Source organism: Aspergillus wentii (genome assembly GCF_001890725.1).
Source record: "Aspergillus wentii DTO 134E9 unplaced genomic scaffold ASPWEscaffold_6, whole genome shotgun sequence".
Taxonomy (NCBI): domain Eukaryota; kingdom Fungi; phylum Ascomycota; class Eurotiomycetes; order Eurotiales; family Aspergillaceae; genus Aspergillus; species Aspergillus wentii.
The window spans coordinates 293,846-320,011 of NW_024467837.1; the positions used below are offsets into that span (position 1 = coordinate 293,846).

At 50.5% G+C, this 26,166-nt stretch overlaps 7 protein-coding genes across 7 annotated transcripts; 2 read left to right on the forward strand and 5 right to left on the reverse strand.

Moving 5' to 3' along the window:
• Positions 1–71: 71 nt before the first annotated feature.
• Positions 72–5,091, reverse strand: ASPWEDRAFT_42743 (putative ABC multidrug transporter). The gene is made up of 3 exons (XM_040835855.1): positions 2,586–5,091; positions 1,562–2,534; positions 72–1,510 (listed from the first exon to the last, which is right to left on the reverse strand). The coding sequence occupies exons 1-3, from the start codon at positions 4,672–4,674 to the stop codon at positions 124–126; spliced, it is 4,449 nt and encodes a 1,482-aa protein (XP_040686406.1). The 5' UTR covers positions 4,675–5,091; the 3' UTR covers positions 72–123.
• Positions 5,092–6,258: 1,167 nt separating this feature from the next.
• Positions 6,259–7,990, reverse strand: ASPWEDRAFT_174177 (cytochrome P450; the record flags this gene model as incomplete). The annotated part of the gene is made up of 4 exons (XM_040831188.1): positions 6,259–6,633; positions 6,683–7,005; positions 7,063–7,696; positions 7,772–7,990. 4 exons carry the CDS (start codon positions 7,988–7,990, stop codon positions 6,259–6,261), a joined length of 1,551 nt encoding a protein of 516 aa, XP_040686407.1.
• Positions 7,991–8,114: 124 nt separating this feature from the next.
• Positions 8,115–8,897, forward strand: ASPWEDRAFT_589946 (uncharacterized protein). The gene has a single exon (XM_040838429.1). The coding sequence runs from the start codon at positions 8,239–8,241 to the stop codon at positions 8,746–8,748; it is 510 nt and encodes a 169-aa protein (XP_040686408.1). The 5' UTR covers positions 8,115–8,238; the 3' UTR covers positions 8,749–8,897.
• Positions 8,898–9,045: 148 nt separating this feature from the next.
• ASPWEDRAFT_52880 (uncharacterized protein) lies at positions 9,046–11,271 on the reverse strand (the record flags this gene model as incomplete). The annotated part of the gene is made up of 2 exons (XM_040837795.1): positions 9,046–10,618; positions 11,249–11,271. The coding sequence occupies 2 exons, from the start codon at positions 11,269–11,271 to the stop codon at positions 9,046–9,048; spliced, it is 1,596 nt and encodes a 531-aa protein (XP_040686409.1).
• Positions 11,272–15,689: 4,418 nt separating this feature from the next.
• Positions 15,690–17,423, forward strand: ASPWEDRAFT_115016 (uncharacterized protein; the record flags this gene model as incomplete). The annotated part of the gene is made up of 8 exons (XM_040828541.1): positions 15,690–15,829; positions 15,887–15,900; positions 15,958–16,506; positions 16,562–16,776; positions 16,832–17,029; positions 17,088–17,115; positions 17,170–17,285; positions 17,337–17,423. The coding sequence occupies 8 exons, from the start codon at positions 15,690–15,692 to the stop codon at positions 17,421–17,423; spliced, it is 1,347 nt and encodes a 448-aa protein (XP_040686410.1).
• Positions 17,424–17,721: 298 nt separating this feature from the next.
• ASPWEDRAFT_29880 (uncharacterized protein) lies at positions 17,722–18,649 on the reverse strand (the record flags this gene model as incomplete). The annotated part of the gene is made up of 3 exons (XM_040833336.1): positions 17,722–17,801; positions 17,861–18,140; positions 18,200–18,649. 3 exons carry the CDS (start codon positions 18,647–18,649, stop codon positions 17,722–17,724), a joined length of 810 nt encoding a protein of 269 aa, XP_040686411.1.
• A 737-nt stretch (positions 18,650–19,386) lies between these two features.
• ASPWEDRAFT_115040 (MYB DNA-binding domain protein) lies at positions 19,387–25,572 on the reverse strand (the record flags this gene model as incomplete). The annotated part of the gene is made up of 2 exons (XM_040828545.1): positions 19,387–21,570; positions 21,637–25,572. The coding sequence occupies 2 exons, from the start codon at positions 25,570–25,572 to the stop codon at positions 19,387–19,389; spliced, it is 6,120 nt and encodes a 2,039-aa protein (XP_040686412.1).
• Between the last annotated feature and the right edge of the window lie 594 nt (positions 25,573–26,166).

The following is a 26,166-nucleotide window of genomic DNA, read 5'->3' on the forward strand; positions in this document are numbered from 1 at the left end:
GTACTTTTTACTAAGTTAGCTCGAGGATGATCTTTGCCAGAAAAATATTAAAATCAATTATTGACAAGTTAACTATTCACACTCATATAATGCTCTATCCAATCTATAAACAAGTTTCACCAATCATTGCTTCTTCCACTTCTTGACCCGGACACAGTAATACAACAAAACCGCAACGGCAATATCAAAGGCGATATAGACCAAGAAAATTCCAAAGTTTCGCCACCGGTCACCCCAGTAGATCCACGAGGAGGCCAAGAATTGATCGGCAGAGGTCAACGAACAGTACTCACACGCCGAGGTGGCATTGAAATCTTTCAGAGATCCCGGTGCCAGTTCGAGGAATTTGCCCATATACTCTCCACACGTCTGTCCAGAAGGGGGATTAAAGACAGCCATCTCGGCGCTAGAGCACTCGACAGGCCGTCCAGACATCATGGTGCCTGCCAATCCCGCCACCCAGTAGGTGAAGGGGGAGACGCGGTACATGAAGATCCAGAATCCAGGGAGAGCATTCGGGACTTGCATGACACCGTTAAAGGTGAGGGCCAGGCAGAATAGGAGATTGACGACGGCACCTCCAGTCTCAGCATCGGGTAAGGCGGCAATGACCAAGTGGGCAAAGGTACTAGCATAAACAAAGAACTCAAGACAATACAAGAGAGCAAGGCCCTGACGTTCAGAATCCTGAATGCCGTTGACTGCGTAGTAGTAGCATGCGAAGACGAGAAGACCCATCATCATTTGATAGGGGACTTCTACGACGATGTTTGCCATCATAAAAGCTTTCCACGAGTATGCCTTGCTCGGCCGTTCACGGATTTCGTAGAGGCCTCGTTGGGTGAGGAAGAGAGGCATGATCTGTTGCACTAGCGACGAGAAGATGGCACACACCATGAACAAGGAGAAAATCACGTTCTGCATGCCCTGCATGGAATTGTCGGAGTTGAAGAACGAGAAACCAACGAACAAACCGGCGCAGATACCCAACAGCATCTTGGCCATCACATAGTCTGGCATGCGCCAGTATTGTTGGAAGACACGGCCAGTGACAATGGGAAGCTGCTTGATCAATGGCATTGCAAACTCCTCAGTTTCACGCGGGTCCTTAGGGGAATTGTCAACATGGCCTTTGCGAGATTCATGGATTCGATCAATCTCGGTCTGGACTCCACCGGCTTCAGGGCTCCCCTTCCATACATCAAACCAAGATTCGCCCTGAGGGTTTGTCCCAGCGTTGACAATCTCCAACATGTATTCGGCTGGATTCTCGTCATCTCCACAGGGTCTGGCACCGTGGGCCTCGAAGTATTCCAGGAGTGTGCTCGAGTTTTCACCAATCGGTCCGAAGTAGACAGTCTTACCACCCCGGGCCAGGAAAAGGAGCTGATCAAACTCTTGGAAGAGGATTGCGCTAGGCTGGTGAATTGTACACAAGACGGCCTGTCCAGCATCGGCGAGTTTTCGTAGGAACGAACAGATAGCCCAGGAACTTTGGGAATCCAAACCACTTGAAGGAGTCAGTAAAGCGACAAATGAAACATGAATAGAAAACTCTTACCTAGTAGGCTCATCCAAGAACAGAAGCAGTTGAGGCTTGGCTGCTAATTCAACACCGATAGTGAGGAGCTTTCTCTGCTCGACATTGAGACCTTGACCAGGCACACCAACAACGGCTTCCGCAAAGTCTTCCATGCTGAGCATTTTGATAACCTCTTCAACATACTCGAACTTTTCTTGCTTCGACACAGATTCTGGTTGACGTAACAGGGCACTGAATCGGAGACTCTCTCGAACGGTAGCTGTCTCCAAGTGAAGGTCTTGCTGTTGGACGTAGCCGGTCTTTCTTTGGAAACTGGGATCCAGTGGTGTGCCATTGACAAACATGTCTCCAGTGATAACACCCATCTGAGTTCGGTGGGCCAGGACATCAAGAAGTGTTGTTTTACCTGCTCCACTGACACCCATAAGAGCTGTCAGAGTTCCCGGCTTGACCCATCCAGAGACATGGTCCAACAACCGACGAGGTTCGCCCTTGATTTCAATGTCGTAAACCACATCGCGCCAAGTGAAGATATCCGTTTGTGGCGCCATTCGCAAATCATCCTCTCCTGCGGAGCTGTCGACCACAGTAGAGGCAGAAGCGGGTGGCTGTCCCTTTTCTTCATCTTCCAATTTCCCATGGCCGCCTTTCAATTCGGCGGGCTCGTGGCCTCGACGGAACACTAGAACCTCAGCTGTACTCGTGGTCGATGAATTCAGCTCCGTTGCGATAAAGTAAATGGTCATGAATCCGACGAGGAAGGCAATCAAGATACCAAAGTTCCTCCACACGTGCGAGTAGGTGTAATTGTAGCTGGCCAAAATATAATTATCGCCACTAACAGTGCGCTGTCCCGCAACGGCTCCAGTTTGAGAACAGATAAATGAATCTCCGAATAAAGAAGGATATGCGGGGATAAACTGCGAGCATGTGAAATCACGACCGTGGAACTCGTTCGCTATAAGAAGTTCGAAAGCGTAAAATATAGGATCTAGTCAAAGGTCAGTCTCAGTCTTTGAGATAAGAAATTCACAACACTTACTAAGATAGTGAATCCATTTGAACCATGGGTGCATATATGGCAGAGGCACGACGAATCCAGTATACACGACAAGAGCCAGGATGAGAATACCAGCTAAAGTCATCGCTTGCGATATAGTCTTGGTGATTGCGGCCATCGTTCGAAACACAGCACTCATCACAAACATGATGATGAACATGATGAGGAAGAAGATGAAAAATTGAGACGGTTCACGACGAAGACCAACCATGAAGTAAAGGATGACGTTGAACGCAATAGCCATGAGGAATTTAACCGGTATATCACTGACCACACCTGCAATAGCTTCTGTCGATGGATGGTAAAAGGCGTAAGATGCGTGTTTCTCAACAATGGGACGTTGGGAATACAAGCTGTTGATCTCAGTCATAGCAGTGAGGGCATTAAGGAGGACGGCGAAGAACAGGGCAGCACCCTTAGATTGGAATCCGGCGGTTGCATCTGGCGTGCCATAAAAGACAGACCCGATGATCAATGCCATGATGGTGTTTGCGACGAAGGTTGTAACAGTAGAGGTTCTCTCATTCCAGACACGTTGGTAGGCACGTTTGGTGTTTAGCTTGATCTGCATCGGAACGCTGATGAGGTACGGGGAGGCATCGCGAGTATGGTCAGCTTGCCTGTTCCGTTTGTCTTCTTGGAACTGTTGGAGCATATCTCCTCCAAGCGGGTATGTCTCTTCATAGCCGGCCATTTCCTTCAGGAGATATTGGTATTCGGAAGACTGCTGCCATCGCGCTTCAAACTCAGCTGGTGTCCGGGGAACCATGGTTGCCATCTCTGGGCGGGATTGGCGTTCAGAGGGGTTCGTAAGGCTGGTGAGGAAGTCGCCAGTGGTCTGGCGTTGCGGGCAAATCCATCCCTGACGCTCGAAGTAGGCTTTGGCGTTTTTGGCGGAGCCATAGTAGATCTGTCGTCCTTCGTACAAGAGCACAACCTTGTCGAAGAGATCGTAGATACCCTGACTAGCCTGGTAGATGGCAACTGCATGAGAAGCTCCACCGAGGTCTGCAATCAAACGAAGCGACTCGACAAACTTCAATGCTGTTGCAGAATCCAGACCTCGAGTAGAATTGTCCCAGGCCGATACTGTCGCGCCAGAAAGGGCCATCTCCGCCAAACTGACACGCTTGCGTTCACCTCCAGACACACCACGAACGATATCGTTGCCGACTTTGGTGTTGTAGGTATGGCTCAGGCCGAAAATAGCCATAATGACTTGAGTGATGGTCTTTGCGTATTCGGCGCGGGACATGCCCTTGAGTCGTTGGGCGGGGGTACGCACCGCGGCGGCGAATTCCAAGGTTTGTCCAACAGTCAAGTGGGGAAAATGTTTATCGACTTCTTGGTTGTACACGACCTCGCCCTTGAATTCCTTGCTCATTTTCTCTTGAGGGATACCATTGTAGTGAACGACCGATTCGTTGTCCAAGCTCAAGCCATGCAATTCTCCGCAAAGAGTCTTGAGGAAGGTACTGCAACCCGCTCCAGGACGTCCCAGAACGAGAAGCAGCTCTCCACTCTTGATCACACCGTCGAACTTGTTCAGGATTGTCTTGGGGGGCTTCGAACCGAACGGCATCGCCTCACGTAGCCGAAAAGGCGCCATAAGTAAATCGGTCATGGTCGACTGCAGCTGCAAGGCAGCGCCGGTTCCCGTCACACGGAGGTTCCTGAAAAGAATACCAGAAGTCTTGGACTTGATTCCATCCTGACTCAAGCTATCAATGACCTTTCGAACCCACTTGTAGTGATCAAAGTCCTTGCTGGCGGGGTCGAGGGCGGGGTCATCTTCTGGAATGTCGACCAAGGTGTGGGTTCGAGTGACGGGTTCATCTTGGTGATTGGAATAGGCACTCGAGCGTTTCCGGGAGATCTGGCTTGCAATACGGGTCAGGGCGTGTTGGTCTTCTTCCGAGATCGATGCACGTTTGCCGGCGGAGGTAACTCTGTGGACGGTCTCGAAAGGATTGGCGGCGTTTTGGTCGTCGTCTTTTCCATTTTCTTTTTCCTGTTCGTATTTGGAAAAGTAGTCGACGGGCTCATCGGGGTTCTTTTCCCACGACGCCATGGTGGGCAGCAAGATGCTGTAAGAAGGGGACGGTTTGGCGAATCAGTACCAAAATGGAGGGAAGAGTATATTAATCAACGAGAGTGGTTGAACAACATAAAGAAAGGGATAGGGAGGGATGCTGATTGAACGAAAGAATGAGGGAGGGGATAATTATTGATGAAAAAGAGAAATCACATCCACAGCCAGGCCTGCAGCAGCAGACCGGGCATATATACCACATCACATCCGACTGTTTAGTTTTTTGTCCCCAGATCGTTCTATAGGGATGATCGGCGCTTTGTCAGCGGAAGCCAGCTCGGAAGCCTCCAAACCCTTCTGCCGGATAACTTTTTTCGATTATTTTTTCTGCGGTGGAGCCAAGTGGCAATCATTATTGGCATTCGCAGCGACCTGACATCCGTTCCGGTGGGCTTAGCTTGTCAGATACCCTGGCCGTGGTTCAGTTCGCTCTACGTACCTAGTTATGCCATCCTTCGTGATCCATCGGGATCGCCGGCGATGGATTGGATCTTCGGAGGATCGGGGCTTGCACTGTTTGTCCCGGAGGCGGAAATCATCCAGTCCGATTTGATACTGGCATTAATGCATGGACTGCGTGTTAGGATGATGATGTCAAGATTTGTTTTGATCTCAGACTGAATCAGAATTAAAATTCTCTTGGGCATCAGGTACAGTAAGACATAGGGCTGCTACAAACACGCCAACCCGCTAATATGGGCCAACGCCAGGGAAAGGTTCAATAGTTACAGAATCATTGGAAAAGAGCAAATTAGACGACGGTATTGACGTGTTATCTATCAGCAGGCTACCACTCTCTCCGTATGTCCTCCGTAGAGAAGGGGGGGGGAATAGTACATATCATGGAGATCCGCTGCAAGGTTTGACGATTTGCGACAGATCTAGCCTGTATCAGCGTGGATGGTCTGAATCAGACCAGCAAATATGCAAGCCACGATGCAATAAATTGGTAAAGATAGACTCTTGGGCTGTCAAAACGGTCCACTTCATTCACTAATCACTGATCAAGGTCCACTCGCTGTTCAAGTTGCTCCGTTGACCGTTCGCTGTTCCCCTAAATCCAACCCAAACGGAATTCGGGGCTTTGGACGGGTATCCAGAGCTGAAGGAGCCGAGGGAAGTGTAGCTATTGCCACGGCTAAATTAGAGGGTTGTTACAGGTTTGTTTCATAAAATGTAGGGTCGTGGCTGGGGAGTTGCAGAGTGAGTCTGGTGGAAATAACGCTGCAGGGGGTGTGCATAGGCGGTCTGGCCGACTGCCATCCATGGTCGGCCTACAGGGCAGAACCGGCCGGGCTGGGCTCTATCCGCATCCGAGTTATGAATTCACTGCATTGGGATTGTTCAACATGATTTGATAATAATGCATACTTTTTGTTGGAAACTTGGAATGGTAAACTTTGATTAAAATCTAAATCTCACTCGCATAATAAGAAAATATCAGAGTGCAATCATAGCACAGGCTGTGCAACCGAAAGTTATATATACATCACACCGTAAAAGTAGAATTTGATTTTTTGCCATCCCTTGGATCCCTCATGAAACTCAAAAGCCAAACTGAACTTATAGATCCTTCGTTCGCTCATCACTCTCGGCAATCCATTGCTGCAGCTTCTCAGCGTCACGAGGCTTGAAGCCCACTTTGAAGGGCTTGGGCTCCGTAGTCAATGCGGTGGGGATGGCATTGCATTCGATGGCATCCAGAATTGGTCGGTCGACTTCTTCCTGGGCCGGGTGCATGGTGAAAGCTGTGATGAGTCGGATGAAAGCTGTGTAGAGCTCCCGGTTGGCCAGGTGGGATCCTGCGCACATGCGAGAGCCAGCACCGTATCCATAGTGGGGGGTTCCGGAACCTTCGCCCAGTTCGAGATATCGTTCAGGGATAAATTGGTTGGCCAATTTAAAGTGGTCCTCGTCGTAATCGGCAGCCCACGCGTTCTACATCCGATATTAGACTTGTTCCTGATTTACAAATAGGGGGGCTTACCATGAAGAAGGTCGTTCCGGCCGGGATCGTGGCTCCGTTGTAGGTAATATCCTTGGTACTCTGCCGGGGCAGACAAATGGGGATCACAGTCCAGTATCTCAGGACTTCCTTGACCAAGGCTGTCACATAGGGAACCTTCTCTTCAACCAGACACTTCTCCCAGGCATCACCGTCGGGGTAGACCTTCATGATTTCGTCGTATGCCTTTTGCTGAATCCGCTGACCGTCCTCTGATGCCAGATATGCGATGCCCATGATGAGATTGCCTGGAACCGTGTCGAGACCCGCAGAGACCATGGTCAAACAAATCGACTTCACCTCAGCTATTGCGATAACCATCAGCTTCGTCGTCCGTTAAAATAGCAAGAACAATCACTTACCCTCGTTGAGCTTGGCTTCAGGATCCTTCAGAATATTACCGGTGATGCAAGGCTTGTCCGTACCCTTGGCCATTCGATCCTTCAAAATGCTCAGCAGATAAGTCAAGTACTTGTCGCGTCGAACACGGTATTCATCGGCCTCGCGGTTCATCTTGGGGAATATGCGCAGCAGAGGAATATAATCCTGCCAGTTGTTGCTCGTGCTTCGGAAGTTGGACACGCCACGCTCGACATCGACAATCTCATGCAGGAGCTGGTCGTCGACATTTCCCTCGATGCGGAACCCATAGTTGAGAGTCAAACTGGTGTTGAGCGCAAAACGCTGAAAGTATGCCGTGGGGTTGATATCCTTTGTTCCGTTCTGGCTGTCTCTAAAAAGCTCTTTGATGCTACTTGTTGCCTCGAGGTCGATGATGGGCATGTACGATTGAACCGCGGGTCTGTTCAACGCAGTGGCGGCAGCCTTGCGTCGGCGCTTGCAAGACTCGTCCCACGGTGAAGTACCAATCGTAAATCCTTGCGAGCTGGAGACGACACTGTGGAATGTGTGGAATGTCGGGCGGGACACAAGGGCTGACTGATCTTTAATCCACAGTTGGCGCACCGAATCAAAGCTATTGGCGAAGACGATGCGCTAGCAATTTCAAAAATCAGAAAATCAGCACCGCGTCTTCATTCCCGCAATTATGAGGGGTGGTCAACAACCAACCTTATTTCCCATGCGCACTTGAAAGACAGGTCCAAATTTCTTCGCCCATTTTCCTGTCACAGTGGCGTGGCTATCACCAAGTTGCAACAAATTCCCAAAGAGAGGAACACCGGGGATTTCAGGGATGCCCTTGATCTTAGGAACGTCCGTTCGATTCAAGTAGCGGATGATGAAATATACCACCGCAACAGTTGCGACGGCAATCGCCTGTAAAGTCATTCTGAGTAACCAAGGGTAGCTTATGCTGCGGTCATGGGAAGAGTCGATTTCTTTTCTTTCGCAGTCCCAGCAGGGCCACGGACGATCCTTTTATACCAGCCAGGTAGGACAGAGTGGGCTCGTCCCCTCTCTTGCCATCTTATTTTTTGTCACCAAGCATAGAGCTAGTTAGGTGCACGGTATATTTCCGATCCCCATCGACCACTGATAGCGAGGCAAATGACCATCCAGCGTCATTCTAACCACCTATGCACGCTGAGCCGAACATAGTAGCCTTGTCCTCTCCCCTCACACTCCACGTCAGGATTCTCCCCACATTACCGGCCACAGGCATCATCAGCGTAGTAAACTTTGGGGGGAGCCAGAGATCCGCGATCCGCATCATCCGCATTCTGGCGGTCAAGATTGGCTGCCGTACCCTTGACCGAGGGCAATGTGGAGGCAGCGCGGCATTTCGGAAGGCGATTCCGCGACAGCGGTTACGCACGGTTTCTCGTAGCAGCAGGATGGATGGCGGAATGAGCGCAGTCCAAAGCCGCTACTACATGGTTAGAGGAATGCAGATCGTGCAAGGGGGTGGAGGTGATGGAGCGCCGGCGGAAATGTCAGTTGAGATAGATGAGAACTGCTTGGACTTGAGAGCTGCGAAGAGAGATGGTTTGGTGCGCGAAGGTGATAAGGGGAAAAGCCTCGCCAAGAGTTCAACGGCGACCGACGCCAATGCTTATTTTGGGGGACTGGTTCATGGCCTTAATTAAACGCCATCTACTACTCCAACGCATCTTTATCTACTCGGTTTTTAATCATATTGCATAATCAATCATTTATTCTGTAAAGGAAATCATCGATATACAGCAAAACAAGAGCCATATTGCACATCAGATGGTGCGGGTATCAAGCAAAAAATATGAAGAATGGATATGACATCTGTCAAGAATGTTGTCAGAGTTTCGGCCGATCGGCAATGGTAGATTCTTCCTCCAAAAAACGGCGTCATGCTACAGTAATTAAACAGCGCAGACATTGTATTGAGAATCTCATGAACTCTCTAGTCTTTAGACGTTGTAGGGCTTTTCTTCACCACTTAGGTGGCTAGCCCGACGGCCAGCATGCGCTTGTCGGTCCGCAGCCAGAGTCTGAGCAAATTTGCTCTTCGCTCGAATCTCCGGTCCCTTCCAGTAGAAGATGTAGATGGGTATCGTGACGAGAATAGCCAGACATCCGAGGATTGTGCTGGCCCATTGCAGATGGAATTTGCCACCGATGTTGGTATACATGGGCGTTGCATACATAGCAGACAGTCCAGCGAGCAAGTCACGGGCAAATCCATTGCCACCTGTTGCAGACGCAGAATAAGGACCATACGATGCGACCATATAATCAATAGTAGCCATGTAGATTCCATAATTGGCGATGGCGATCAGAAATGCAAACACTAGCGGCACAATCCAGTGCGTGTAATCGGGTCCCATTGACGTCCATGCAAAGCCAAAGAGGCCAATGGTTTCCAGTGGTGCAATGAAGAGCAGAAGGAGAAGGCGACGCTCTGGAAGTCGCGATGCACTGCCTTGTCGTTGCCGGACCTGGCGTTGGCGATATATATCCGGCAGGAATATCAAATACGCCACAACATATCCGATGATGATTGCAACGAAGCACAATCCGATTTGAAGGGCATCAAAACCCCACTGCTTGAAAACGAGAGTGAAGGATTCGATGCAGGTGAAAATGAGAGCGTCAGAAAAACCGGAGAGCATAGAGAGGAAGAGCACGATCGGTTCCCGGAGGAACATCTCGAATGGTCGGCACCAAACATGCAAAACCTCTTTGGCATCCATTCGGGGTTTCTTGAGTTCGTTCGGGCCATAAATGTTCGGATCCTCACCAGTCTTGCGACGACGCTTCGCCTCGCGGTCAATCAGGATTGTTGATCGTGTCTCCGTCACGAAGAAGAAATGCACCAGCTGGGTGACACCGCCAAAGATAAGCTGGATCCAGAAATTCCATTCCCACTTGAGCCACTGCTGAATCATTCCACCAAAGATAGGTCCAATAGTGGTACCGGCCACTGAAGACAGAACCACATAGGCTACAGCAAAGCCTTGGTCATCGGGCTCCCACATATCAGCTGTCATGCCGAGTGTCACAGAGCCACCAGCCGAGCTCAACCCTCCAAGGAAACGGCAGACAACAATCGTTCCAAAGTTCGGGGCCAAAGCACAGGGTATTTGCCAGATGTTGACGAAGAACAGACTGAGCTGCATAATAGGCCAGCGGCCAAATTCCTCGCTCCATGGAGCCCAGAACTCACAGCCAAATGCATAAGAGACCAAAAAGATCATTTGACCTACACGAGCGGCCTGCTCGCTGATGTGAAAATGTTCCGAGAATGGCGTGACAACATTGGAATAAACACTGCTGTTGAAGTTCATAGACAACTGTACGGTGAATATGACGGTAAGGATAGCCCACTTCTTGTACCACGGGAAAGAAAATCCCAGCTTATCATAACAGTCATCCTCAGTCAACTCGCGCTTGCCGTCTGTGCGAACCTGAAGCCGATCGTCGCTGTCATCGTCTGAATCGCCAGCGTCTTCGGCGTGTGTTTTGTCTGGTTGACGCGTAGGGCTGTTTTTTTTGTATTTCTCATCTGGCTGGCCTGGTTCCTTCTTCTCAGACTTTATTTTCTGAGATGGTGACCGATCCTCCGACGGCATGGCAGGCAACTGGGGTCTCCACCCACTGCTAAAGACGTTCAAGGTATTCAAGCGTGTTTCGTAAATCCTTAACTAGCAATCAATCACGTTGTGAGAAAAGCGAATTTTTGGTGGGTCAAGGGATGGTCATAAGTGGTAAGAAAAACGTCAGTTACAGGCAGAAATGACTGGCAGGGGGAGAGGAATTGTTTAATTCTTATATCAACGTCTTCGAGCCTACAAGTCGAATGCCTCAGGTCTCGAATCAGGACAACGGTGCGAGATCAGGTCACTGTTATACGACGTCATTGCCAATTTCCCGTTATCAAAATGGGTTTCACCTTGAACTCCTCTCATCATCATTGGCCCCTGCTGGAAACGGGCAATTATCCACCCTCCCTTACCCTCCGGTAATCATCGGATTATCGGGATCTCTAACCTGTCGGGCGTAGCATATCAACGTATCAGTTGCTTTTCCATCTCGATCTATCACCATGTGCCTGTCTGTCAGCACGGCGAGACAACCGAAATGGACACATCGGTAAACCCCGACTCGACCTACCATCCGCCACCTGCCATATACATATCCTGTCTTCCAACTTGAGGCACTGGCAGTGGCAGCATTCAACGTTGACTGTTGATTGGACCGCGCGCCAGTAGCAATCCCAGCCGGGCGCTTGTCGGCTATCCCAAAAACGGAAATCCGGACGCCTAGAGACGGCAGAAATGGATACTGTGGTTGGATGATGTCGTCGACCGCCCCCAGTAGTGACGCAATGCGAAGCCAAATTCCCAGGCCGAATCCTGTTTATATGCCCTATGGCTGTCGTTTCCGATGATAATTTCTAGGCATGACTGGGGGGATAAGTAGTAACGGGATATCACCCAACCCTGGAAACAAGTTAGAAACCTTGCTGGTTCAATCAGGCACACCAAAATGGTGTTGGATGACCTGTTGATTCCAAATTCATCCCAATGACATCACGGGCCAGGAGAATGCAATCGATGCTTCGTAAGTCGACTAGGATCATGCTGGACGGGATCCGGACAACGCAAAGAAGCCTCTAGGTTACACAGCATCAATAATGCAAAGGGCCTGCGCTGAAAGCCGGGGACTCCGATCCTTCCGTGGGGTAGAAGTGGGCAGAATACACGGTCATCCATATTCCTATGAATAAGCCTAGCATTATCGTTGCAACCCTCAAGATACACTGTACTACTCGGATCATTCCGTATGATGTTGACTGTTTTCTCTTTCAATCTTACCAATGTTTCTCGGCCCGGGCAAAGGGATAAGTGCAAGAATGCAACCCGGTCTGCACCTGACTCAAGGCTGCAAGATGCAGCGCTGGCACATTCCTGGGGGATGCACAAATCCCCGGGTTTGGGCTTTTAGTATCACCGAACCGATATCGTCTCGGGCCGGTGCGACTGGAACTTCTCCGCTTGCAGTACTCATTCCCCAGCATTTTCTTTGGGGCTCTAGTGAGTACCGTAGCTATTCCTCAAAACCATGTGTTGCAAAGAGAGCACTTGATGGGAAAACTGAATAGAATTTCATGTTCTAGTTTGGCTGTACATAGTCTAGTTGGTTCTGTTAGCATGATCCTCAGCGGGACACATCTGACTCGGAACTACTTTCGAGTCGCAGAGGGAATGGACCAGTGAAACATGATCCAGGGGGAAGACATACATACATAAACTGACCAATGGCGATGCAAGCCCGCATTGAGATTGCCATGGCCATCACATGAAGCTGGTCTACTGGTTGTGGTGTGACTGTCGGGGCAGGTCTTTGCCGCGGCAGAATATTTTCGCTGCGTTTCTAGTCTCTGCGGCATGCCGTAACCCCGTGATTTCCCCAGTCTCTTTCCCCAAGTCCATCATCCTACGTGTTGCAAGGTCTTCCCTCTTCGATTCTTCATTTCCGACTGTCTCAATCCCTGGTTAAAACCAGTGGCATTCTGGATATGAGTTTGATAGACCTTCAGCATCAAGGGAAGCCCAACTCTTCTCTGCCGCGGGATAGAAGTCTCCCGGTCCCACAGGAAAATCGGGGGGTGAGGTCCGAATGAGACGCGACAGGCGAAAAGAGAGCCAACAGTCCGGTTTTGAGCTCCGACCATACAGCTTCAATTATCATTGCATGCTCTTATCTTCCTTTCACTGTCTCGCATTGGCCTTCCCTGCTCTCACCCAGTGTTGAACACAAAAGAGACGCGCTCCGGGCTGGAAGCGAACCCCAAGCCTCTCCATTTCCTGCTGGGCTGCCGAGTCCGAGCTTATGGATAACATTGTCTCTGGGAGGTGCTCTCGAAAAAGGACTGGGAAGCTATGCATCCTTGATGCTATCTCTTTGGTCGTGTCCTTTATTCGTTCCAAATTGAAGCGCCCTGGTTTCTAACTATCGAAGACCATGCTCACCATGATAATGATAAACTAATGGCAGTTTACTAACCAGGTACCGAAGTCTTCATAACAGAAATCCATACATCACACCAATCCCGTTATCTATCGCATTACTGACAAGTTAAAAGTCCCCACTGTCGCGTGAGATGCACATGAGATGGCTGCAGCTTTTCCAAAATTTCCCGAACTGATAAACCAGTACTATGTAGTATCATGGTCGGCAGCGCTCGCTCTCCCGGAAAAAAACAGGATTTTGAAGTCTATTACAACCACTAAATCCGCCTGCAAAGGCCCGCGTGCGAATATTGCCATTCCTGGCTACTGTGGGCACTTTTTTGTGTCTCCCGGCGTTGGATAGGGCACACCATGATCATGCAACATTGCAACATCGCAGACCAGCAAACCTGTTTGATAAGCCAACGTTTAAGTCGGAAATGATCAAGTCAACCAACAACATTTTCCGGCGAGAAAACATTTCGGTGTGGCACTACATATATGGCTTCTCGCACCAGACACCATGTCGGTTCTAGAGGATACAATTTGAAAGATATTCCTAAACCAATATTCTCCTGTTTTCATATACACTACACCTCAGTCCCTGGATGCTCCTGGCTGCTTATTGGTTATTTCACCAACTAGTGTCCTCGTCAGTGCCTTGCGCATGATATGCTTCGATATTTCGGCCCGATGGTCCTTGTACGATGACGCTACACGCACTTGAATGAAAGATAAATCCCCTTGTCTCGTGTTGCTGGCTCTTCGCTCTATCCGCTAAGTTTAAACAGTGATCTACAAGTCATAATGGAACGGTTCATTGAACGCCCTTGAACTCGGATTTGGAAATCGCATGATACGCTTCACTAAAACAGGCTCCCAGCCTTTGCGTCAACGGCAACGCAACAATATATGAATATTGATTTCCTAAATGGCGATTATTGTCTCCAATCTTTGATTTTCATATCCTAAAGGAGTTAAACCTACCCCAATCGAAAGTGGACCGGCTAGAAGCGGCCAGCTGCGGAAACTGCCAAATGCCCATTGCTAGCAGACTACGCCCTACGTCCTACCATCTTATCTTCCCCATGCAATGCACATACATGTGGCCGAAAATTATGGGTAAAGTGTGGAGCAGATCTTGCAGATGACATCCCCCTGTGGCCTGTGCCTATGCTGAAAGGGTAAGGATATGTCAGACGTTCGAGTCTATTTCCCTGATCTACACATCGTACCCCATGCCCCATGATACCACCATTAAGCTGTGAGCATAGTGGAGCTCGTCGATGCTCTCAATTTATGGGGCGTTCGTTCATGATTCACGACAGAAATTCAAATCACGTATCTTAACTATTCTTTCTATTTTATATTGGCCATTTGCTGTTGGTTGTGCTCGTCAACATTGTCAATTATCTTCGCACCACATTGGATCAATGAAATACGGCGATTTGATGTTCGCAGCAAAAGTAAGCCTTCATTTGTCGATTTCGAAATATTGATGCTTCTGTTGTTCCATGTCAACTGAAGGAGACATCTAAATTAAGAGGCATTCTGCGAATCCATCGACAAGTCCTCCGCAAATACATTGTAGCGTCGAGCCTTTTTGCTCTGGCTCTAGGGAACTATAAAAACAATTCCTACTAGAAAGTATGGAATCAACAAGTACCATGGCTGTACCATTTCAGCTGAAATGTTGTTCAGTGTATACTGCTCTGGAGTTCTCGCCTGGATTATATCGATCAAGTTCGAAGTAAGTCTATTCCATAGGAATATTCCCACATTCCTCAGCCCTTCACCAAATATTGGGGGGCGGAGGGGGAACAAACAGCAAAAGCAAAAACAGACAATCCAGATGGTTCTATTAAAAAGTTAATCACAAAAGTCCGAATTCCGAGATTCTAGAAGACAGCTTCATGCCGCTGCAAGCCATCACCACGAGATGCATTAAGGTTAAATTTGGGGGGCGTTGCAGCGGACCCTGGCCGAGGCTGCCGAAATCGGTCGGGCCGAGCAGATTTCGATATTGCCACTTGACAGAAATGACCAATTCTCCTAGTTTTTTTCGCGGGGAGGAATAGAAGTCTCGGTGAGCAGAATCAAATTAAGCTATTTTGCCGGTGAGTCCTTGAACGCGTTGGCTATGTTAGTGTGCGCCCCGTGGAGTAGTTCGAAGTCTGAAACAGCAATGTCCGGAGTATTAACCGTTCTCCGGAGTTGCAGCTCGTGAATGTCACCGAGTCAGATTTTGACAGTGGAGACGCCCGATCTCGGAGCACCTATGAGTAATTTGCGACAAGAATCCCACATGGGCTCGGCATAATTTGACATGCGAGATTTTTGATTTGTCGGTGGCGGGTTTCGTTAAATAATAGAATCCAGTTCACCGCGTGCCTTGCGAAGTTTGGATGGATTTCGGATCTGGGGCAAAACACTAGTACCCGCCATTTCGCTGTGCCTCGAGCATCCGAGAAAAACCTTCTTTGTTCTTTATTCTTCCTTTCAATCGCCTTGTCAACGATCGGAACGACTGCTTGGGATCGAATCCGGGGATATCAGACACAATGAGCGCCCAACAACCAAAATATGATGCCAATGTTGAGATGGGGCTTTCTGAAGTGGGTGCCAACGAGAATCAATGGAACTACGACGTGAAGGATCTCAAGGAGGAGGTTCCTGAAGCCTTTGATCCTTTTGGGTCGGAGGAGACAGCGGAAGTGCAGTACAAGACATTGGAGTGGTGGTATGTTGTCCTGGTCAGATCGCATGATAGGATTAATACTGATTTTTGACTCAACAGGCAATGCGGAACTCGTATGACTCTTACTTACAATAAATCGATTTGGGCTTCTGTTTTCTAACATCATGCAGTCATGGTCGCAGAAACCGTCTCAGTCGGCGTCCTCTCCATCCCCGCAACGCTTGCTACGATTGGACTCGTCCCCGGAATTATTCTGATCATCGTCCTTGGTCTTATCACCACCTACACCGGATATGTTATTGGTCAATTCAGGCAACGGTATCCTTCCGTCCACAGCATGGCTGATGCTGCCGGCGTGGTTTTCGGTCCCTTGGGCCGTGAGATTTTTGGCGTTGCGCAATTTGTTTTCTTCATCTTCGCCGCAGGCAGTCATCTGCTCACCTGGACGGTCATGATGAACACTCTGACTGACCACGGGACATGCACCGTCGTGTTTGGAGTGATTGGCATGGTTGTGTCTCTGGTTTGTGCTTTGCCAAGGACGATGAAGAATATCTCGTGGCTTGCGGCGACTTCTTTCCTCAGTATCTTTACCGCCGTCTTCATCACGATGATCGGAGTCGGAGTCGAACGTCCTGGCGACGGAAAGATCGATATTTTCCGGCAGACGAGCTTTGTCAACGGCTTCACTGCTGTCACCAACATCGTTTTCGCGTACTGTGAGTAGACCTCTTGTCATTCAATATGAGAGCTCCAGCTAATATATCTACACAGGTGGTCATGCCGCGTTTTTCGGTGTCATCGCTGAAATGAAAAATCCCCGCGACTTCCCCAAGGCAGTTGCCATGTTGCAGGGCTTCGAAATCGTCTTTTACACCGTTGCTTCCATCGTTATCTACCGATATGCGGGGCAGGGCGTAGCTTCGCCTGCTCTGGGCTCTACCGGTCCTGTTCTCCGAAAGGTTGCATACGGCATTGCTATCCCGACAGTACGTTCAACCCAGTCCAAAGCGCGGCTCTGGTATACTAACTTTTATTTCCAAGATTGTCATCGGAGGTGTCGTCAACGGTCATATCGCTGTTAAGAATGTCTATGTCCGCATCTTCCGTGGATCGGATACCATGCACAAGCGCAGTTTCAAGGCAACTTCGACTTGGTTCGGCCTGAACCTGACTTTCTGGATCATTGCTTGGGTTATTGCCGAGGCCATTCCAGTGTTCAACAACTTGCTTAGCTTGGTTGTATGTTGAGACACCCTCCTTTTTCTCCATTCCAAAACTGACCTATTTTTTCTGAAAGAGCGCGCTTTTCGCAAGTTGGTTCTCTTGTAAGTCTCATTTACACCTTCCAGATAAATACAAAATGCTAATGAATAATTCAGTCGGCTTTGGTGGAATTTTCTGGCTCTACCTGAACAAGGGCAACTACTTTTCCTCGACGAGAAAGACTTGCCTCACCATCGTCAATGTCGGCGTTCTCGGTGTTGGTATCACCATCGTAAGTTCCACGTTTCCTGAAAACTGAATCCTGGCTAATCTCTTTTCGCAGTGTGCTCTGGGCCTGTGGGTGTCCGGATTGGCGATCCATAAAGATGGATCGAAAGCTAGTTTCTCATGCGCAAATAATGCGATTTAGAGAACTGGCTTGTATATATATCTGTGCATATGTATTATAATAAGGCATTGGGAAACGGAGTTTTTGATATAGATAGCATTTGCATATCGACTATGCAATATTGAGCAACTATTGCATCAATAGCCGGCTTTACTTTCTTGCATCAATCAATTGAAGCTGTTGTATGAATCCACATTTTGGTATCGCATTAACATTAGGCGTATGGACTTAAAGAACTATATACACATCAAGTCGAATGATGTCATCAAATATCATAACCCATTTGACAGATTAAACCACATCGTATCCCATCTTAATTCTATTTAGATTTCGTTCCACATGATTCAGTCGCGAAACAATATCCAACAGGCACTGCAACCACAATGGCAATAATGAGGACTAGAAACAAATTAGCCAATTGACTCTCACCCAGCCATATGTTATATAGATACACTTACTGCAAACAAAGAGGATATACCACTTGTATTTCCTGGCACTGCGCGCACTGACTATCGCACCATCGAGCTTCTCGTTGGCCTGTTTTGTGTTCTCTGCTGTTTGGTCCGCATTCATGTTGATAGCCTCCACGACGGGTTCTTGGATCTTGACCATCTCAGCGACTTCTTGCGATAGCTCAGCGAGCGCGATTAAGTCCTGCTCGATCTGGCGGATCGCTGCTGATCTCTCCATGACGGCTGCCTGGGCGTCCTTTGCCTGTCGTGATCGTGCTCCTTGGACCTGAATAACCATGTCAGTTATCTTTTCTTTTATACGAGATCCTCGAGAAAAAGACATACCTGGAAGATCTGCTCCTGCCCCATCAACACATTCTGCACTCCCGAATCGACCTCCTCGGGCGACGCATCCGGATTGGAAATCTCATATCGCCTCCTCACCTGGTCACGCAACTTGCCATCAAACTCGCGCTGCATCTTATAAAACTCAGCAATCTCCCTCTCGAGATTTCTCCGCACGGTATCCATCTGCGTCCGGACGCGATGGTCCGCAGGCGTCATGTTCTTGAGCTCATTCACCGTGACGCGAATGCGACGGAACGAGGCTGTGATGTCGGACTGGGCGTAGTCGAGGTTCTGACGGGCATGTTGATCCTCGGCGCTGCTGCTGGAGTCGAGGAGGGCCTGTTGGGAGAGGTGGAGTTGGGTTTCGCGCTTTTGCCGGAGGCTGGAGATTTGGTCGTTGAGGGTGCGGCATTTGTTGAGGATGGTGGTTGTGTTGCTGGGTTGCATTTCTGGGGTTGGTTGTTAGTTGGTATCGTGGTGGTTGTTGTCATGGTGGTTTTGTAGTTACCATATCCGCCGTGGCCTTGTTCTAGGTCATTGGGTGTGTAGTTATATTGATTCATGATTGTATGTATATGATTCTTCAACCTGATATCGTGGTAGAAAAAAAGATAGAATCTGAAATAATATGATAATCTGAAAAATAAAATAAAGAAATATGAGAAAGGCGAGCTTTATGAACCGCAACCAGGCTGTGCTATAAACACTGCCGGCCTTGCAGAAGGTTCGACCAGGCTAAGCCTTTCTCGTGTATAAAAATAGCCTTGCAGGCCCCGAGCACTACAAATGATTGGCTGGATAGATGCACTAGACCGGATGCAGTAAAGATCCTCCCCGCATTGCTGTAATGTTCTCATGGCTCAACGGGGGGGCCAAAAAAAAAAGTATGTGGCTGCCTTAGCGGAACATTTCAGGTAAACACATTCCTCGATTCGCTGCTGCCTTAATGTTTAAGATTCAGATAGATAGCAGTAATATTGATTGAATATATCCATCCATTGAGTCGTCTACTGTACATCAATCATCAATGAGACGCATCCCATTTTCAATAGCGAACGGAAAAGTTGAACAAAATGTAAGAAACTCGAGCAAGAGAAAGTATTAGAATACAGAACTAGTTGTGTCTGTACCATATGGATATGTACAAGCGGAACTCAAACAATGCGTTGCTGTTTTACCGTATATCATCGCGGGGGATGTTGTGGGGTCAATGGCCCGGGAAGCGGCCCTGTATTGGACCCTTGACTGTAAACTCGGTGGTGGCCTGGGGTCGGTGCCGCTTCACTCAGTGATCCTGTAGGGTGTCGCTGATGAAGAGGATGGACAGACCCAACAACTGAAGAAGGACCGCTGGCCACGTAGCTCATTCCACCTGCTGGGTTAGGATGCAGAACTGCTGGGGGTGTATATGAACGCCCCATGCTCAATGACTGGGCCGGTCCAGGCAAAGTTGTCCCCCGAGATCCCTGGGCTCCCGGCGGTGGCGTGCTGTGTCCGTATTGTGCACCCGTCAATCCAATAGCCGAACGATGCGGCTGCTGCTGATGCGCCCCATTGACCATGGTTTGAACATGCTGTTGATACGTTTGATGGCCGCCAGGGTGGTGGGAAGCAGGCATATGGCTCTGGGCCGGCGTTGCCTGGGCCGAGGAAGTATAAGATGCAGTAGCTGATGGCTGCCGAGATGCAATGCTGAGCAAATTGGCTGGGGACTGAATTGGTGTCGGTGGTCCTTGTCGCGTGCCATATGCAATGCTGCTGTTCCGCGTTGGTGGTGACCCGACAGTCTGGCGGTAAACTTGGCTTTGCGAGGGCATGTCGCGGGAACTAACCACAGTCGCTGGCGCGTGTGAGGCCGATGGCTGTGCAAAGACAGACGTGGGATATCCCGACCGTTGAGCAGGAGCCGGCGAAGGCGTCGGGGCAGGCGAGGGTGCGGTAAGATTCGACAATGACGGCCCAGGCTGCTGTTGAGCTGAGGCATATGGAGAGTACGGAGGTTGTGGGCCAAGCGCAGTAGCTGCACGGCCATTAAGATGCTGAGGCTGTGGTTGTTGCGGCGGGGGTTGCTGCTGCTGTCCTCTAGGATCAAACCGAGCCATCCAGTCGTTACTCGACGGTGCACCAGAACCTCCTGGAGCCGGTTGGTAAGGTTGGTAGTCGGAATATGCGCGGGACTGTGCCATGTATTGGCTTTGTTGGGCATAAGAGGAGCTCTTCTGCTGTGAGCTGGACATAAGTGGCTCCTCTTGACGTGACGGGGCCGCTTGCTGTAACAACATGTGCATTCCCGAATACACAGGTCGCGTCGGAGATACATTGCTAGGGCCGGGGGTAGCTGATGACTGCTCAGTGGCAAGGCGCTTTCTTGGTTGCGGTTCCTCCGGCTCATCATTCAATATGCTCATAATATTGGACCGCTTAGCGGGTACCTGACGAGGCGCCTCGGCTGGCTCGGCCGGAGTGGAGCTTGGTCGAGAAAGCTCCTTTGGCGGCGACAAGACGGGTGGCTGTGAAATACCAACATGCTGACCAGGAAGCGTGTAGAATGGTCTTTGGCTAATCGATTCACGTCTAATGGGCGAGATCTCTGGTTCCAGTCTCTGCACTGCTTGCGCCGGCGAGCTGGGGGGTTTTGTCAAACTCGAATTACGAGAATGAGACGCTGATATGAGTGGAGGTTGCGGCTGAGACTGCATGTATGTCTGCTGCGGCGGGGGCACTCCAGTTTGCGCCGAAAGTAATGGCGACCCATGCATATCAACATTTGATGGGCGGAGACTCTGCGCATGAAGAGGCTCCATGCGTGACATTTCCGGCACCGCAATAGGCGTTTGGCGTGCTGAAATCTGGGCTTCCTGGGCTCGAGGCGTTGTGTGAGGGAGCACTGTCGCTGGTTGTTCTCGTCTATCCTCAGTGAAATACCCCATACGTGGGCCTGGCATGCGCTGCTGTATTCCCACATGAGAACGGATCGCTCTAGACGGGTCTTCGCTGAGAAGCGTCGTAGAAGGCATAGGCGCACTGCTGGTGGCTTGGGCAAGAGGTGGATACCTGGCCATGTTGCGGTCCTTCTCAGACGGAGCCCGGGCGTGCAGGGGCATTGGCTGAGGCGAGAGGCCAACAGGCTTACCCTTACCAGCAAACCGACTCTCCTCTGGCTCAACGACGACATCAGTATGCGGAGCAAGGGGTCGAGGATGCATAATTGAAGATGGTGTCGCTTCATATCGCCGCTTGGGGGCAACACTGGGCACAGGCAACGGCCCTGTGGGTTCACCGCGTGCTTTCTTGTCTTCCGTTTCCACAACAATATCTTCGAAATCTTTCTGGCCTGAATCGACACGTCTTTGGAAGTAGTTCTTGACCTACATCATCGACCGGGTTAGCTTTTGTTCGGTCCAGGGAGTAAGCAGGGGAGGTGTATATCTTACCATGACGGTAGTTTTGGTCTTCATAAAGTTCGAGATACCCTCGAAGTCTCGACCAAAATGTGCCAATAGTAGCTTGAAATCGCGTTGTTCCGGCACAGACCAATAGCTTGATGGATGCTGTGATCCATAGCCGCCAGCTTCAGCTTGCTTGGGGGGCGTTGGAGCGTCTGTCTCCGTTGATTCGAAGACATACATGCCTTCTTTGGCACGTCCACGCCCAGCCTTTGCGCGTGGAACAGATTCGTTCTGTTGTCTTTCAGGTTGTTCCTGAGGTCGTACCACCATTGTCTCGTTTGTACCATCCAAAGTAGGTTCGACCTCTGTCTTTGGGACAGGAGTTGCCGGGGCTGAGACTGGTACAGCCATATTAGGTATCTGTTGTTGTTCTGCTGGTGACATTTGTGATGGTGTAGGTTGTTGCTGAGCTGCTTTTCCTCTTCCACGTCCACCACGGGCACCTCCGCCACCCCGGCCTCCACGACGGCCAACGGGTTTCTCTGGCGGTTCACCGTCCTTAGAAGGATTACCTCGGCGGCCATTGACAGCATTGTCCGCATCTGCCGATGAATCTCCAAAGGTGGGAGCAGCGGCGCGCTTCGGTCGGCCAGTATCCGTCACCGCAGGGGGTTCCTCCTCGCCTTCATAGTCGGGCTTCACAACACCCAGGTCGGCCATAAGGGCATTGGACTTGGGCCGAGCAGATCTTCGAGCGCGGCCACGGCGACTCCAACGTTTGTTCAGCTTTGCCTTGTATTTGATTTCTTCTTTGGTAAGATAATAATGAATTATGCATTGCTGGAAGTCCCGCCCAGGCAAAGACTCTGCAATCTTTCCCCATTTCTTGGGGTACGTCATAAAGGCATTAGTGAATATCGCATGTTCCTCGGGGCTGAAATCGTTAGTCGGCGGCTCAAATCCAAAGACATCCATGGCCTTAGTAGGGTCAATAATGTTGTTCATGTCTTTGTATATGGTCGCCTTGACCTCTTCTGGCTCAAGCATATCCGGAATAACTGCTTCTCGCCCGAGATCAGGTCGGGCAGTGATCTTTTTCCCTCGACGTCGTTCTAGTTCTTCCTGGGCTGAAATCTCCGATGCTCTGAGCGCGTTCTGGAAATCCAACTCGCTGTTACCCTTGTACCGTCTTCCTTCGGCGGTCGTAGCAGGTGGTGGAAGCACAGGCGGTGGAGGGGGCGGAGTGGGGACTGGTGTAGCTGATTTCTTTTCTTTCGCGTGATCCAGTTCCCAAATATTCAGTCGCCAGGGCTTGTAATAGGACATGTAATCATCCCGGAGTGATGCATTCTTTTGGGAAATCTCCTTTCGCCGCTTCATCATTTCAGCAAGGAATGTTTCTTTGAAACCCTCGTGGTTGGATGCATTCTCTTGGTAAACTTCTAGGTCGGATAAAGGCGTGGGCGGGCCTGAGTTGAGAAATGGTAAGGCTTCGACGGAAGTGAGCTCGGCCGCCGGAAGTGACTCAATGATTACTTTGGCTGAGGGTTCCTGGTCCTCCTCGGGCTCCTTGTCTGGTTTAGATACGAGCGTGATGTCTAGATCTTTGCTTGGTATCTTGGGAACCTCTACAGGCGGCGGCTGCTCCGGAGTCGGTTGCTCTGGAGTAGCCTCAGCGGGAACATCGTTGGCAATCATTCCCAGCATCTGGATTTTCATCAGTAGGCTGATGATACTCGGATCCTCCAAAGGTGAGAGAGGCATCTCTGCCCGTAATGCTTCCATGTCCTTCTCGAAGATTTGCTTTCTTTCTTCAAGGTAGTCCTGGGTGAAAACCACATTCTCGTCCTCGTCTTCGTCAGTCGACTGACCGAAGTCTGGTATAAGCGTTTTACTCTGGCTTTCAACGCCTTCGTTTTCTCGCTTTGGGGAAGCCACTTTCTCTGTGGGAATTCGCACAGGGCTAGGATCACGGGGAGGAGATATTTGTTTGGGGGGTTCGGCTAGTACGGGTGGTTCCTCTGGCTCATGAGGGCTCACAATCTCACCCGCCTCTATCTCGTCGTCGTCGTCGTCCTCTTCGTCCTTGTGGTCAAGAAACCTGGGTGGCTCTCGTCGCGATTCTTCGCTGGTGAAAACCGCCTGTTCTTTTCCATCAATAGAGTCACGCTTATGAGGAGTCGAATTAGGACCAGAAGGGGGCCGGGAATAACCAGGACGGACCCATTGTTTGCTGCCTTTCGGTGGCCCTCGTGGAGCAGCCGGTCGCTGTTGAAGAGCCCGAGGGCCTGTAGGAATGCTTGACAACTGAGTACGAGGGGACGTTTGTGGGCCGGGAGAAGTCTGACGAGCTGGAGGTGGCTCTCTTCTCCCAAACACAGGCGATGTAACGGGGGGCGTAGGTTTACTACCCGACAATGGTTCTACATGTCCTGTTACAGAGTCCCTGCTGGCCATCGCTGCTGGCGCTGTAGGCGGTGAAAGGTCTGGCGTTTGTTTTCGTGCACTGACTGGTGGCCCGGGATGTGATTTTGGGGCTCGTGGTGTGGTGTCCTGTTTAGTGAAGCCTTCAGCGCTCTCATCACGTCTGACTCGCTGCTCTAGTGGCTGCTGTGGTGGTGCACGATCGGCTTTTGGCCCGGTGGGTGGTTGCATGGAAGCGCGCGGTGGGGGGTGTTCATTTCGATCTTTGTCCACCCTTACGGCTGTCGGGCCGCTCGGGGCTGCCTCGGCTGCAGGCTTTTCTGCGGGCAGACCAGGGATAGGAGCATTAACAGACCCAAATGCAGGTACCTGGGGAGCAGACGGTGGCGGCGAGCGCTTGACTGGCGGGGCAAAATCCTTGACAGGTTCCGGACGAGGCGGGAGGGGGTCGGGGCGTTCTGCTTCGCGACGGGCTTCTGATACAGATGGCTTGCGTGTCTGCTCTGGAGCCGGATGATCGGGAATTCTTTCGGAGAGAGTAGGAGCAGGTGGTGCAGCCGGCGGAGGAGGATGTGGTATGGAGTTTGGATTGGAGTTAGGAGGCATTCGAGTCTCGGTTCGACTAGGAGGGCGATCCCTCTTCCAATGATCAGTTGGTCGATCACGGTCATCACGTTCGAAACGTCTGTCTAATTCATCCCGACGGTCAAAGCGCTCACGTCGATCTATTTCGCGCTCTCTCTCGCGGTCGCGTCGGTCTAGATCCCGCTCACGCTCACGTTCGCGATCTATAATTCGGTCCCTTTCCCGTTCGCGATCGATCATAATTCGGTCTCGGTCTCTTTCTCTCTCGCGATCCCTTTCACGATCCCGCTCACGGTCACGATCCCATCTTCCATCCCGAGAACGACTTCGACGACGAAACGAATCGCGATCATCTAGGTAAGGAACACGACCCCGGCCCCGTCCACCCTCCCAGTCACCACGGCCACGGCCACGAATTGGACCACTACGGGGGTGGTGGCCAACTCCTAAGGGTGGGCCGTCGGGTGCATTTGATGAGGCAGAGAGTAAGCTATCTCGAGAGCCTCGTCGCATGCGAACCAGGTCAGGGTCCCGTCCTAACGGTTCTCTCAAGTCGCGAAAGTCGCGGGGAGGGGAGCGGGAGCGGCCGCGACCAAAACCGACGCGCGAATCTCTGGGGTCGAAATCACGGTCGCGACGGCCCCAGTCTCGATCAATATCACGGCGAAATGGAGGAGGTCCATCTCGAATATCACGGAAGTCTCGGTCGCGATCTCGATCTCGATCTCGTAAATCACGGTCCCTATCGCGAAAGTCACTGCGGCCTGGATAACCCCGACCTCGACCACCAAACGGACCCCCTCTCGGAGGGTCTATCAAGGCCTTGGGTCCACGGGGCGGCTCTCTACCAAGAGGGGGTGGAATAGCATCATCAGCGCCACGGGGGCCGACGGGAGGTCGACGGTCACCGAAGCGCTGGGGGGAACGATCGCGGGAATTGAACCCAGACAAAGGAGGGTATCGAGAAGACATCACCAAGTCATGCTAAATAAAGGTCAAACGAAGCAACCTGGCAGTTCCCCTGCAGCAGGTTCGGGTTAGAAGAGCCGGGGGAAGGGAGGTCGAATTGGAATTTGGAGAAGAGGCGCTAAAGAGACCAGACAGGCGGCCGAGCGGTGGGGAACACGTGATCTTCAAGCGTGACGGAAAGCACAGGCCACCAGGGCTGTGCTTATATAATATGGACTAATGCCGCTAGAGCCTAATATGGTAAAGTGGGAATTCGAAAATGGAACAGCGTCTTTTCGAATTTGAAGATGCTTGGCAGCAGCCACTCGAAGATGTTTCAGATGCGACGAACGACAAGAAAGACGGGATGAAAGAGAAATCGGGGTCAACGATTTTGAGATGCTGTTCTGTCGGCTAGAAGGAACAAACTGATATGATTTGACCCGATAGTCCCGAGTACCGATGCTAGGTACCTAATCAGATGGACGGAGATGATGTGTCCCTGACAACCCTGTGACCAACCGTCACCTCGACGTGGCTACAGTCAATGAAGTCGAAAATCAAAGAAAGATAAAGAAGCTTCGAGTAGGAAATCCCCGCACTTCTTCAATGGATGAA

Bases quoted from the DNA above. Each gene is read 5' to 3' on its own strand.
- ASPWEDRAFT_42743 (XM_040835855.1), bottom strand. From the start codon at position 4,674: ATGGCGTCGTGGGAAAAGAACCCCGATGAGCCCGTCGACTACTTTTCC. The intron at 2,535-2,585 runs GTAAGTGTTGTG...ACCTTTGACTAG, and splicing joins CAAATGGATTCACTATCTTA to ATCCTATATTTTACGCTTTC. The intron at 1,511-1,561 runs GTAAGAGTTTTC...GACTCCTTCAAG, and splicing joins TTCTTGGATGAGCCTACTAG to TGGTTTGGATTCCCAAAGTT.
- ASPWEDRAFT_589946 (XM_040838429.1), top strand. From the start codon at position 8,239: ATGCACGCTGAGCCGAACATAGTAGCCTTGTCCTCTCCCCTCACACTC.